Here is a 15,161-nt window from a genome sequence, read left to right as displayed (position 1 = left end):
TCTAAGCTGTTTCCTAACTTTTCAAACTGGCAGACGTTTCTACATTTCTAAATTCTAATTATCCCTCAGAGGTAGGAAAATTCTAACTTTTACTTCTTAATGAATGTTTTAATTTTTAACATGAGCTTTATGTAATTTTCATTTTTAGCATCTAACATTTATGAATTGTACATGCTGGCTCTATACAAACAGGCCCCTCTTTTTTTGCAGATGGTTCTCTCATATGGTGTCTAATTTGGTGTTTGTTCTGCAGGTTTTAGAAGTGTGATAGGTAAGGTGTGTCTAAATACTATCTACCACAAAGAGCAAACTAGATTTATCTTTAGTGCTTTCACCTCCACTTTTGAGATATCTTCCTCTCATTAATAAGCTACCTATCCATCCTTCCCTACCCATTTCTCCCTGCCCTTAAGGTTCCTCTTCCTTCTAGCTATGATAGAGTATAATATCAGATGTACTCATTCATCCAAAGATGACATAAAACCTATTTCTTCCAGGGGTGTTTGTGTCATGAACAAAATAAAGAGCAACAAAGGTTGTAAACTGTTAGCTCAGGGATGCAATTTGATTGGCCACCCAGTGTTTTAAAGAATTTTAAGTCAGGCATCAAAATGTGTAATATTGGATTTTATTTAAAACACTGGATTTTGGGCTTCTATTAAAAAAATTAGACAATTTGGTAACAATAGGCTCTTATTTCTTCAGGGTAACAAACAGCTTTGTAGCAACTGTGCCCATTATATGAAGCATGTGCACTTCTGTTTTTTTGTGTGTGTTTTTTAACCCTCTCCACACCTTCCAATTCCCAGCTTCAGGAATTTTTTATTTGCCTAGATGGCCTTGTAAGCATATATTTGAATTCATAACCTCTGTTTAAGATAAAAGGAATTGCTCTTCATAGATGGAATTCTGATATCAGTAGGAGATACTTTATTTTTTTAAAATATATTTTATTGATTTTTTACAGAGAGGAAGGGAGAGGGATAGAGAGGTAGAAACATCGATGAGAAAGAAACATTGATCAGCTGCCTCCTGCACACCTCCTACTGGGGATGTGCCTGCAACCAAGGTACATGCCCTTGACTGGAATTGAACCTGGGACCTTTCAGTCCACAGGCCGACGCTCTATCCCCTGAGCCAAACCAGTTAGGGCAGTAGGAGATACTTTAGATAAGGTGTGCTCCCGTGGTGTTCCTATTTCACTGTACCAAAGACTTAATTTAGGATTCATCTATCTGTGGTATCGATTATATCCATTACCATAAATGATCATCACTCAATATTTATTGAATATATCATCTTAACAAGTAATATGGTGTCTATGACTTACAAAAAAGTAATCCAATTCAGAGAGCACATAAGCATGACAATTATTTACGTTTCCTTAATGGTTCTTGTCCTTTGATAACTTATACTATCTATGGTTTCAGATAAGGTCTTAAAAAACACCAGAATGTTTACCTGGCAATTTGATTCCTGGTCCCACCATCCTTCTGAAGTAGCCACACTGGTTTGTGTGGTATCTTGTGGAATACGCCAAACACACACTAAGCCACTCTGACAGCCACTTAAAAAAATGACCACATAAAACCAAAACATGTCAATATGCAGAAGTAAAAATATTTTCAAATATCAACTGATAGAACTACTACAGTATTATTTTAAAATTTATTTATAGTAGGCATGCTATAATACAACTAGGTTCGATATTCTAACATCATCACACCCAGATAAGTAGATCACATACCAAGTTTCAAATTCTTTATTTCTCTATGGTGATCTTACGATGTTACACATTTTAAGATTAACACCTGACAATAAACTTTGAGACTACAAAGAAGCCACATGTAATGCAAGTAACAGTTTATATTAACATAAAAATTAAGACAGATGTACACACGTACACACACACACACACATACACACACACACACACACACACACACATTTACAACATACGTAGCCATCAGTAAATGCAACTTGGATCCTTTCCCTGGGAGGCTGCACCAAGCGATGCCATTTACAATAGATGGATGGCAGAGTGAATGTAGACAGCACCAGCATCCTGAAATAGGCCCCCAGAGTTTCACATTTTCTTCTTTGGCACACGTCATAAGAATATGACCTGTTGGGTCCCACTTCATACTAACAAGAGTATCCTTAAAACAGTAAGGGGAGAAAAATCATATTAATACTTCCTTTACAAATATATTAAACTCAATATTTATGACCCATTCTAGCACTTATTTGGAAATCAACATTATATGCATATCAGATACTGTTATATGGTTTCCAATCACTAGACCCAACTCACCCTTTAATAAAGTCTGCATCATATTATTTGCTGTAGTCAATGCTCAATAAATATTGGTTAAATAAATTCTGACTTAGAAGGAATGTTACCCCTCATTAATATTTTTAAGTTATCTTTATTGACATTAACTTTGAAAAAGAAGAAACTTTTAAAAAAATGTACCCCTCATACCAAAATAGCAAATACTTATGAGAATCATGTTTTGTGTTTATATGGTTGTTATCATTGTGCTCTCTCTTTTTTTTAACACTCCTTCACAACTTCAAACTCCTGGCTTCATGCATTTATGTTACTTGCCTAGCTGGCCTGTAAACATCTGAACTGGCAGCCTTAGTTTAAGGTAAAGGAATCATTCCTCATAGATGGAATTTCTCTTATTAGAGGGAGGTACTTTGATGGGATATTCCAAGGATGTTCCTATTTCACTGCTTTGGTTTTACTTCTCTCTTGGCTTGATGGTTTTCTTACATAAACTTTTTCATGTATATACCATGGTTTACAGATTTTGTGTAACTATAGAATTTTTTTGTTTTATATTAAAAGCCTGCTTACTGTTTTTTAAAAAAATGTTTTTACTGATTTTTTTCAAGGAAGAAAGGAAGAGGGAGAGAGAGATAGAAACACTGATCAGAAAGAAACATCAACTGGCTGTTCCCTGCACGCCCTACTGGGGATTGAGCTAGCAACCCAGGCATGTGCCCTGACCAGGAATCGAACGGGTGACCTCTTGGTGCATGGGGCGACATGCAATCCACTGAGTCACGCCAGCTGGGCTAACAATAAATATTAAATCATAAGTGACTGATGTAAAAATTTTTAAAAAGAAATTAGTACCAAAGAACACTACAGTAAGAAACACAAAAAAATAACCATCTGGCAAAGATGCTTTACCTTATGTGCATCGATTAGAACAATGCCTCCTTTCTCAAGTGGCTCCTTTGTCCCCAATAATAATTTTCCATCAAAATATCCCACTGCAAATGGTCTGTCTTCACTGAACCAAGCAATGCAAGTTACGGACACTAACATGATAAGAATAATAGAAAAAGAAAATAAAAGAGAGTGATTCATTTGTCATTATCTAACTTAAAAAGACAAAAGACTCCACAAAAATATATCTTCCTGCAAAATTGTAAGTAGGTTTCCAGACATCTCTGTAATGAATTTAGATAAAATATAGGCTTATTGCAAGGATTCCATGTAACCCACTTCACAAGTGTTATTTACAAGTGACAAGGACTACTTCATTTAAAATATATACAGGGCGTCCCCAAAAATGTATATACATTTTAACAGCTGATAGCTCAATTGATGTTTCTTTCTTTTCAGATTTAACCCATTGGAATTAATAATGGTATTCAAAATGTGTATACATTTTGGGGGCCATCCTGTATATGTATTTTAGTATTTTGATTATAGCTTACATTCAGTATTATTTTGTATTAGTTTCAAGTGTATGGAATACCTCATTTTTTTAAAAAAAATATATTTTATTGATTTTTTACAGAGAGGAAGGGAGAGGGATAGAGAGTTTGAAACATCGATGAGAGAGAAACATCAATCAGCTGCCTCCTGCATACCCCCGACTGGGGATGTGCCCGCAACCAAGGCACATGCCCTTGGCCGGAATCGAACCAGGGACCCTTCAGTCCGCAGGCCGACGCTCTATCCACTGAGCCAAACCGGTCAGGGCGGAATACCTCATTTTTTAAATCTTCCATTATTTTCAGGTGGTTATTGAAAAAGACAAGTATTGAATTCCCATGCTGATTTTAAGTGATTGTACCAGGTTCTTTCCTTTTGGACCAGAATCTGCCATGAAACTGAGAAGTGAAATAGCCAAAGTCATAGAAAGAAAATTCCTTGTCCCTTCTTTTGTTTAATATACCCTTCTCAGCATGTTTCCACATTCTATCAAGCAGATTTTATTCCAACAAGGCATACTCATATTTGCTTCTTTAAGTATATATAACACTGGATAGCTTCAGAAAAAAGTAAAAAACAGTATTTATTTGTGAGTAGATGGGGACATGGGAACTAAGCAGATGAGAGAAAAACTTTTTGTTGTATACCTTTTTAAGTTTAAAAAATTTTAAACCCTATAAATGTATTTAAAAAATACTTTTAAAAAAATCCCCGAATTGTTCTATTCTGTAAACAGAGTACCACTGAAAAGTAGGGCTGTGAACTTTGAAAGAGCCCACTGCTGCAAACAACTAACAAAAACTATCTAGTAATACCTATGTACCCAAAGGGAACAAAGTGAGAAAATAAATGAAAGTAGACTTCCTACTATCTCTTGAAAGACTAGGAACTACCCTCTCCTCTTCTTTCCCCCAGTTCCTCAATTTCACTCATTTGTTAACAATTTCATCTCTACCAACAATTATCTCTTTTTTCTTGGGCATTCCTAACTTTCAAAGAAGACTTAGAGACTGTCATAAGTGTTCAGATACACAAAAGATGAATAACTAATATAACACTATTAGATCTCTTTTGGCAGAGACCTGTGGTATGGGTTGGAAGGGAAGTATCTTTCAATTTAGTGACTAATTAAAATAAAATACCAATTGGACAATTCAGAAAACAAAGCCAAAAGTAATATTCACTCAGCATTTTTAAAAGCAAGTTCCAAAAAAACCCACACAGTTTATTTGATTAGGGAAAATCACTTTCCCAACTAGACACAAATCTGGTCATTTACCATCCTTTCGATAGCAATGCTCCAATTCTTGACGGTGCATGGTGGACACATCAACAACTTCAATCAATCCTAGAGATCCATCCATCCGCCCCACCAACAATAATTCTGGAGACTCTCCTGACCAGGCTGTAGCTGGACCCTCCTCTGGCCAAGCCAGGGAAGATACCCAATGGGGCTGAATGTCTACTAATCCTTTTCCTCCTAAAGAGAAAGAAAATGTTAACTGCTTGTTACTTAATTCTTAAAAACAATAACAAGAACAAAAATAAATGCTACTTAATTCTAACATAGCTCAAAGCAGTCCCCATTTTCAAAATAGCCTACCAATGAATATTAGACAAGATCCTTCATTTATATAAGACCTAGATTAAGACATTAATAGGCTTTTCTAGAACTATAAATGGAACAAGAATGGTAACTTTGTAGAAAAAAGAATAAAGGAAAATAGTGTACAAATGTTAATCACTTATGTCCTTTCCTAATAATTTTTAAAAAACAAATTAACATAAGAAATTCACCTACAATAAGGCTAGCTAGTCCTTCACATATGTGAAATAGAATAGCCTTTCCTCAAATGTGCAAAAATGAACAAAATACTGATAAGCCCAAGATTACATTATTTTGTTGTTGTTTAGGATTACATTATTTATTTTTACTTTCAAGAGAGGTATTATTAAAAATTGACAAGAATTTTTACCAGTGAAAGACATAATTAATAAAAATATTTTTAAGTGTTTTAAAAGAATACATATCTGAAAAGTCAGTGACCACTACTCCTCAAATCCTACTCTGAATAGTTAGTGGTACATGAAAAGAATTTTTAGTTTACAGCTACTGGATTAGTTGAAACTCCAAGAAATGAAAATCAGGAAATGAACACTTCCTCTTTAATTTAAACCACATTATACATAGATTTTCACAGTTGATTAACAGACTGTGAGTTTCAAGGTGAAGGGAAGCCATTGCTTGGACTCAACAGTGCCTTTAGTATTTACATGACTTACCATTAACTTGCCAGATATTCACCATCTTTTCCAAAGCGCCAGCTAGATATTTGCCACTGATACTCCAGGAAACAGGCAAGAAACTTGGATCACTGGGTGATCCCAGGCTTTCCTCAGCATCCCCTTCCCTAGAAAATAATAGACAAGTATGAAATTTTAATCCCCATCATCCAAAAGTAAACTAAACCTCGAATCTTAAAGTAAGGGCTTTATGTAGACCTCAGTACATAATAGCAGAGTCTTAACATTTCAAAAACTTGGCCAGCAGTATTTGACAATCACATATTCTAGTGTTTGTCATAATGTCAAAAAAAGAATTATAAAAGAGTGATGCTTAGATCATACACCATTTAATATAGAACATCATTTGTCAATAAAGACATTCTGATTTTGTATGGGTTGTAAATGGTTTCTATTCAAAACACACTGAGTCTTGTTTGCCTGATCTCTAGGTAAATTCACAGAAAAGAAACACCTACTATAGCTAGCTACATTCTACTACAAAAGAAATATCATTACTCTAATTCCTAAATAATCCTTAAAGAATGATGGAATATTAGCCTACTGTTTTACAGAAATGAACATTTATTTGCAAGATAATAGATTTTGATTTAATTCTGAGTAATTCCAGATATTGGTAGTTAATAATTTTACTTGCCAAATACTATCCTATATAATAAAAGCCTACTAATATGCTAAGTGTCCGGTCATCTGGTCGTCCATTCAACCAATCAAAACATAACATGCTAATGATATGCTAAGGCCGCTCAACCGCTCACTATGACGTGCACTGACCACCAAGGGGCAGACAGTCGACCAGTCAACCAGTCGCTATGACGTGCACGGCCCACCAGGGGGAAGACGCTCCAACCAGTAGGTGAGCTTGCTGCTGGGGTCCAGCCGATCGGGACTGAGACGGGCTGGACATGCTCTGGAGCCCTCCCGTGGTCCCTCCCCGGATGGCCAACCTCCCACGCCCTGATTGTGCACCAGTGGGGGTCCCTCGGCCTGGCCTGCGCCCTCTCGAAATCTGGGACCCCTCAGGGGATGTCAGAGAGCCGGTTTTGGCCCAATCCCGCAGGCCAGGCCGAGGGTACCCCACTGGTGCATGAATTCGTGCACCGGGCCTCTAGTTCTGAATATTTAAAAACACACATTGGGGATATAGTAAGACTATTCTAAAAAAAAACTGCAAAAAATTTTAGTGACAGTTTGATTACATTAACACAACCAAAATACAGCATGTTTAGAATTCTCTTACTTTAGATGTTGCACAAGAAAGGTCACGTTAGCACTCACAATCTGTTGAACACACAGGTCTGTTGCAGTGAATACTGCTTCTTGGTAACATTCCACACCCGGATGGTGCCATCATTGCCACTTGTAGCCAAGAGTCCTTTTTTATTACACCAAACACACGTCATTACCTAGAAAAGGTGAAAATGTCCAGCAATATTTGAGCAAGTTTTAATTCAAATGATTCTGTCATTTGAAAAAGTTCTATCAAATTAAAAAATAAATCTATCATGAAATTGTAAAAGAAAGTATCCATGTTATAATGCAATAGGCATGGTCTCATTCTTTTCTAATTAGCTTATGAATACACTCCTATTTAAAGTATAGCTTTAAAGTACTATGCACCAAATCATTTGTTATCTGAAACCTGTTGAAATCTTTACTAAACATGTTTATTTAATTTAAAAACATGTTTATTTAATTCAATAAAGTATAAATACTGCAACATATTTGTATGTTTTATAAAATAACACATACTAAGAAGTGATTTCTTAAAATATATATTTTTATTGATTTCAGAGAGGAAGGGAGGAGAGAGAGATAAAAACATCAATGATGAGAGAGAATCATTGATCCGTGCCCTCCTGCACGCCCTGTACTGGAGATTGAGCCTACAACCCAGGCATGTGCCCTGACCGGGAATTGAACCAGAACCTCCTGGTACACAGATCAATTCTCAATCACTGAACCACACCAGCCAGGCGAGAAGTGATTTTAAAATTAGTGAACAGAAGCCAGTCTTCATTTCCTAAACTGCCCTTGTCACTGCTCAAATGCCCAGTGGGTTATATTAAAACAGTGAGGCCAATGTCTTTTCCTCTTGCATGTATAAGCCTTCATCTTTTATGAGGCTATTTCTTTGGTTTTCTTCTTATCCACCATCTGATTTTCCTGTTTGTATAATATTATATCAAACCAACATACAGAGAGAGTTGGTAACTACCAGCTAAATATTGATAATTTTGTGTGTGTGGTACGGGTGGGGGTGGGGGGAGAGATGTAAACTTTGAGCTCTTTGAGAAGGGCAGAAACTACTTTATCTTACACAAAGCAATCAGCACACTTGGGACTCAAAATACATACTCTGTTCTGATGAGCCTCCAACTTGATAAAGGAACATTTTCTGAGATCTCCTCCCATATCAGCAAGTGTTTGTGGAGTAGTTTGGTTGTCACGGTCGTGTGCAGCAAGAGTGCGCACAAGCTGTTGAGCAGCCCATTGCCTATGCTGTGAGGACAGCCTGGAGGACAGGCAGCAAGCTGCCAGGGCATTAGCCAGCTCCAGAGGGCCTACAGCAGAAGGATCATAGGAAGGATGGACATACAATTGAGCAGTTAAACCTGCTTAAACAAAACAATGAAATGATAACCCGGTGAGAGCTGGTGGTGGTGAACAAACAAAAAATGGGTTAACCCATATCTTTTAATAACTAGCACTTTTGCAAGCAATCATTTCACTAACTTATGCATACAAGAAATAATAAACATTTATCTCATCAAACTCTATAAGAAATCTGATTCACTGCAAATGTACATTTATATTCATCAATCAATAAATAGTCTTTACTCTAAAGACACATAGACTAAGAATGCAGCAAAAATAATTTTAAGACCAGGGCAAAGGCAGCATGCCCTAAAAAATAAGAATTTGGCCTTTGCTGCTCAAAAGTGACCTTAACAGAGTCAAGGGACTGGACTGAGATCCTAAGGCCCATCTCTCTTGACCACATGGTCTTGATAAAAAGAAAGGTAGACAGCAGTGATTAAGTACTCCTTTCAAAGCGTTATGGTCCTAAGACAGAGAAAAACAGTACTGCCATTATCTAAATTTTATTAAGAAAACCGATCAGGGTTATTATCTATGGCAGTGATTTTTCAACCAGTGTGTCACGACACACTGGTGTGCTGCAAGAATTTTTATAACATGCAATACCTGACTATTTAGTCAGGGGCACTGACCTCTTTTCCCTTAGATAGTCAAATAAAAAGAATGACAACGGCCCACACAATAGCTGTTCCATGTGAATGAATCAAAATTATATCTATTATTTTTGTCAGATCAGCAAAAAACATATTTTTTGGTGTGCCACAGAATTTTAGTAATTAGTTGATGTATGCCATAAGATGAAAAAGGTTGAAAATCACCAATCTATGTTGACTCAAACCATAATCTAATAAAAATAATCTAATCAAACAAGACTAATTTGGTATGTTTTCTAGTATTTATTTTCATGCACATTGAAAAAGTATTATGTACTTTTATGATCTAAACTTAAGTATACATGTTATGTAATTCACCATATAGAGCAATGAAAAACACATTTTTAAAAAACATTAATCAAACTGATTAGATCATACGAATCAATTAGAAGATTGCATAAATTAAATGGTATGAAAGTTACCTTTCTTTTCAACTTCTGACTTATCATAGTTAGGTCTCAGTTTGGCCCCCTTGTCTGCTAGTAATGCCACAAGGGCCTGAGTTACAACAAAGTTTGGGGAGGTCACAAGCTTATTTTCTTCAGCAATTCCTCGGAGAAAGCTGGGTAGAAACTTTCGCTGAATTGGATCATCAACTGTAGTTAGATTTACACCTGTTGCAGCAGAAATCAAGTTCTGAAGAGGCAATTGGAACAAATAGGTTTAATTTTTACATATAATTTTGGAACAAAGATTTTATCTCAAAAGGCTCTTTTAGAATCCATTAGAAATAAGCAATGCAACTAGAAAAGCATTGGAAACTAGCTTACCTGTGTACACAACTGCACCAGGAGTTTTGCAGCACTAGGTGTGTTTGATGCCAGACATCCCACTGCTGTGCTCAGATAGGCCAGGCAAGAGATGGGTTTGTTGGCTTTGCTGTGCCCACCTCGTGAGCGTTCTGTGGTGCTTCCCATGGCAGAAGGGCTGGTGGAGAGGCCAGCTCTCCCTGCTGCAGCCAAGCACATTAATCGAACCAGCGTTCGGATATCTGTAAGCCCCAGAGATTCAAGACCAGCAGCCAGGCTACAACTGGAACCACTGTCAAGAAAGAAAAACACTTCAGATGGATAAAGATAAAAGTTTTCTTAAGGGACTGTTTGGAGCCCTGCATATCATCCATAGTACAAAAAACAAAATTAAAGGCATGCTGCACTATCACTAATCATACATTTCCTAAGAGATGTCCAAAAATATTATGTACGCTAGAAACTGTTACTGAAACTTAAAAAAAAATACATTGATGTATACTTGAAGAATAACTGAATTACTAAAGTATAACATACAGGAATGTTCACAAATCATGAATTTTCACAAACTGAACAAACCCATGCAACTTCCAGATCAAGAAGAGAACATTGCCAGGTCCTCAGAAGCATACTTGGGCCCTTCTCAGTCACTGGGCCCTCTAAAGTAACCACTATCCTCACTTCTAAAGCCATAAATCAGTCGGACCTGTTTTTGAACTTTGTATAACTAAAATAATAAAGTATTCTTTTGTGTCTGGCTTCTTTTGTTCAACACTACTTGTAACAGACTCATCCATGTTGTTGCATCACAGCAGTGGTTATTCATTTTCATTGACGTATAAATAAAATGTACCGCAATTAATTTATCCATACAGATGGTAATCAGGTGATTTCCAGCACAGTGCTATTATGATAGTGCTGCTGTGTTTGTTCTTGCTTATGTCTTTGGTGTACATATGTCAGCATTTCTGTTGGATGTATACCCAGAAGTGAATGTCTGGGTCATGGAATATGTTAATATTCACCTTCAGTTGGTACTGTACCATCAGACAGTTTTCCAAAGTAGTTGTACCAATTTATTTCCTCACCAGCAGTGTATGAGAGTGTTAAGTGTTCCACATCCTCATGCTCATCTTGTTCCCTCAGTGTTTTAAATTTTAGTCAGTCTGGTGGGTATGTAGTAGTATCTCATTGGTTTTCATTTCTCTGAAAACTAATGAGGTTGAACAATTCATCTTTCATGTTCATTGGTCATTTGGAGATCCTCTTTTGTATTATTTGGTATTTTGCCCATTTTGGGGGGTAAGTCTTCTTCTTATTGATTTATAGGAATTCTTTATATATTCTGTTGGTTATATGCATTGCTAATATCTTCTCCCATTTAGTGACTTTTTTTAAAACTTTCTGACTTAATGACTTTTGCTGAACAGAAGTTCTTTTTTAATGCAGTCCAATATATCAATCTTTTTCTTTATGGTGAATGTCTTTTGTGACTTGCTTAAGAAATCTCTGCCTGTCCCAAAATCAAGAATAAGTTCTTCCTATGTTACCTTATAGAAATATTATTGATTTACATTTTACATTTAGATGGAAGAGTCACTTGGAAATATTTGTTTTATAGTGTGAGTAAACCATCTGACTTAGCCCAGGTTATTGAAAAGACCATCCTTTCCTCATTGCTCTGCAGTATAAACACTGTCATAAATCAATCCATAAATCAAGTGTTTATATATGTGGGTCAGATTCTGAACTCTTCTCTAGCACTGTCCAAATTGTCTATTCTTAAGCCAATACCACGTAGTCTTATCTAAATTTTATTTTGAGTTTTTTTCAGGGTCCTTCTATCTTCAATGACAGTTAAATATCCTCGCTTAACCATTTCTTAAATGGATGACTTTCAGGTACTCTTGGCTCTGTTCCCTTTTTTAACATTATACTCCATAATATGAACATGGCAAGTCTTCATGATGGAATCTGCAGGTTGACTTAGCTACACAGTTGATTAATTCTGCAGAAAAACTCATTTGATCTTTTATTTCTACCTTGTACCAAATGGATCAACAGTCTGAGTTTCCCATTTCAGATAATAAAATGTTTGCAGTTGACTCAGTTACTATAATGGCATTATTTTCTACCTAAGAAGTGCCAAGTATTAACTGAATGACTGAATGAATAAATAGCAATGATGACTATGTCCAACTTGTGTCATTTAATAGTAGATATTAAGTTTCTAAAAATTCTATCTCATTCTCCCAACAATACCAGACTCCAGTCTAACATATTCTTGAAGCTAACTTAGCATAACTTGACACAAACTAACACCTACCTGACTGAGAGAAGAGACAGCGCTCTCATGACCATGGTTCTGGACAGAAGTACCTGAGCAGCAGCAGTCACTCTCCTTAAAGCCACCACTCGGTCGTGAGGGTTTGCTAAGGCAGCTGCCTGCTCACCTAATGTTATTCTCCCAGAGGAACTCTTTTCTACAGAGCCATGGCAACCTGAAAAACAAGATTTTGTTTAGTTCTCAACATGGTAAGGAAAAAGTATCTGGACTACTGCAAATTTTTTAGGTTCCAGGCTGCAAGGAAATACAGAAAACCAAAGTGTTTTGCTCATCTGGAAGTTTGTTAATCAAAAAAGTCCTTGGGAGAAATAGATATTTCTAAGTCAATAATTTATTCTATATAATAAAGAGGTAATATGCAAATTGACCATCACTTCAACACACAAGATGGCCGCCCCCATGTGGTCAAAGATGGCCACCACAAGATGGCCGGCAGGGGAGGGCAATTAGGGGCAATCGGGCTGGCAAGGGAGGGCAGTTAAGGGCGACCAGGCCAGCAGGGGAGGGCAGTGGGGGCAACCAGGCCTGCAGGGGAGGGCAGTTGGGGATGACCAGGCTGGCAGGGGAGAGCAGTTAGGGGCAATCGGGCCAGCAGGGGAGCAGTTAGGCGTCGATCAGGCTGGCAGGGGAGTGGTTAAGGGGTGATCAGGCTGGCAAGCAGAAGCGGTTAGGGGCAATCAGGCAGGCAGGAAGGTGAGTGGTTGGCAGCCAGCAGTCCTGGATCTCAGATTGGAGAGGGTGCAGGCTGGGCTGAGGGACACCCCTCCATGCACGAATTTCATGCACCAGGCCTCTAGTATACATATATATGAATGACCAGTCGACCAGTAGCTATGACGTGCTCTGACCACCAAGGGGCAGATGCTCAATGTAGGAGCTGCCCCCTGGTGGTCAGTGTGCTCCCACAGCCAACCTCCCGCAGTCAGCTAACCTCCCCTGGTCCCTCCCCGCCTGGTCGGCCGGCCAATGACTCTCGGCTCTCCCCCTGGCCAGCAGGCCCTGATTGGGACTGGACGAGACAGCCCCAATCAGCCCTGATCGCTGGCAAGGCCTAGGGACCCCACCTGTGCACAAATTTGTGCACCAGGCCTCTAGTCTATTGTAAAAGAAACATGCTTCTTAAAATATTTTGGTTTTATTTATTTTGCTCATGTATCACATCTACTGATATCAACAAATACAGAAAAGACATGGTTTTAAAAGCATGCTTTTTACACATAAAGGGTCATCAATACTGTCCCAATTCTTTATTTTGTATTCCCTATAGCAAAGTTACCACACCCTCGCACCTAAATAAAAAAAGTTGGCAAAATAGTTTCTAATCAGTTCCAGGATTCTCTTATCACAGAGTTTTTTAAAAAAATCTTATATTTTATCAATTTTTTAACACTTCACTATTTCATAAAAACTACAAACATCAAACCTTAATATTGTATTATACCTTCAAAATATGTTAAAACAACTGGCTCAAAATACTTGATGGGGTGAGAAAATGTTGAATCCTTATTCTCCTTATTATTTACCTTTACTGTCTTATTATTTATCTAAAAAATAAACAAATATAGACTCTATGAAATCCATGCCAATTAGCATGTCAATTTACCTATTTGCATCAGAGTCTCTTCCATACTGTTGGTGGCTGTAACCATTGCTACTGATGCTCCCAATGGATCACTGTCAGGGAACTGAACTGGTTCTGGTACAATACGTCGATCGTTTAAACCAAGTGGTCCAGCAAGTAATTCAAATTCTTCTTCACCTGTTAGCTTTTCATCTTCGTCAACATCCAACATGTCCCAGTCTTCTGGAATTTAAATAAACATATGTATAGTATGTGAATACAAACATGATATGACTCTGCTGGCAATTGTTATTGTAAGATATGTCTAAGATGCAGATGAACTAAAAGTCCAGTGCCCACAAAATGAACTATGGCACCATCTTCTGGTGAGCTGACAAACTGCTCTCTTAAGGTATAGGGAGACTAGATGGGAAAGGCAGTCAAAGCAGTCAAATCCATTTACTTTTTTTTTTCTTAATTCTTTATTGTTCAAAGTATTACATAAGTCTCCTTTTTTCCCCATTGACTTCTCCCCAGCCAAGGCAATAGCAAATGTTACAGCTGGTAATGAAGGTTTCAACTAATAAAAAATATTGTTATAGGATCAACAAAGAGTTTTTAACCCTGTCCATAATCATTAGGAAATGAATTGTTTCAAGTAAATGAATGCTCTAGATAAACTGATGCTTGCTTCAATTTTTTTTTTTTACTTTCCTCAACAAGGATATTGAACATGTATATACACTTCTTCTACTTTGAAAACAAAATGCCACACAGAAATTCACATTTTGTGGTAAAACTAGTATTTCAACCAGGTTCTTTTCCTTTAACTTTTTAAAACTAGGGCTGATGCTATCAAACTATCTTGAGCTTTTTAGGGACAATTTAAGTTAACATGTACATAAATACAAACACATGAAGGTAAATTTTAGTAACCAGTGTTAAGCAGAAGGTATACATAAAAATACATGTAAAATAAAGAAGCTCTCAAAACAACTACCTTCATATACACTGTCCTGCTTGCCAATTAGATCTGGAGCTTGTCCCTTGTACCTGCACCAAATACGAAGAACAGTGTGTTTTTACATAAAACAGTTAGTACCCAAAAATGCAAATTAAGTCATTAGAACATTTTAAAAGGTCATTAATAAAGCAACACAAAATAAAGAAGTGTATTTCATGTTAGGGGCTAATGTAATAAAAAACC

The 15,161-nt window shown here is 37.1% G+C and overlaps 1 protein-coding gene across 11 annotated transcripts in view; it reads right to left on the bottom strand.

Annotated features, from left to right (window-relative positions):
* Nucleotides 1-15,161, bottom strand: part of HERC1 (HECT and RLD domain containing E3 ubiquitin protein ligase family member 1) — a 159,282-nt gene that overhangs the window by 29,554 nt on the left and 114,567 nt on the right. For 8 of the 11 annotated variants that reach the window (XM_014535483.1, XM_014535485.1, XM_014535486.1 and 5 more), the window contains 12 exons: nucleotides 14,955-15,007; nucleotides 13,997-14,197; nucleotides 12,373-12,547; nucleotides 10,068-10,338; nucleotides 9,720-9,933; nucleotides 8,402-8,661; nucleotides 7,322-7,449; nucleotides 6,023-6,150; nucleotides 5,019-5,219; nucleotides 3,206-3,336; nucleotides 1,960-2,159; nucleotides 1,462-1,567 (listed from right to left, as the gene is read on the bottom strand). In XM_014535483.1, the coding sequence (XP_014390969.1) occupies nucleotides 1,462-1,567; nucleotides 1,960-2,159; nucleotides 3,206-3,336; nucleotides 5,019-5,219; nucleotides 6,023-6,150; nucleotides 7,322-7,449; nucleotides 8,402-8,661; nucleotides 9,720-9,933; nucleotides 10,068-10,338; nucleotides 12,373-12,547; nucleotides 13,997-14,197; nucleotides 14,955-15,007 (2,068 nt within the window). The remainder of the gene's footprint in view (nucleotides 1-1,461; nucleotides 1,568-1,959; nucleotides 2,160-3,205; nucleotides 3,337-5,018; nucleotides 5,220-6,022; nucleotides 6,151-7,321; nucleotides 7,450-8,401; nucleotides 8,662-9,719; nucleotides 9,934-10,067; nucleotides 10,339-12,372; nucleotides 12,548-13,996; nucleotides 14,198-14,954; nucleotides 15,008-15,161) is intronic. The other 3 variants (XM_005861080.2, XM_005861081.2, XM_005861075.2) reach the window with 2 other exon arrangements.

The sequence above is a fragment of the Myotis brandtii genome, unplaced genomic scaffold (assembly GCF_000412655.1).
Source record: "Myotis brandtii unplaced genomic scaffold, ASM41265v1 scaffold144, whole genome shotgun sequence".
NCBI classification, from domain to species: domain Eukaryota; kingdom Metazoa; phylum Chordata; class Mammalia; order Chiroptera; family Vespertilionidae; genus Myotis; species Myotis brandtii.
This window is presented reverse-complemented; position numbering and strand designations above follow the sequence as displayed.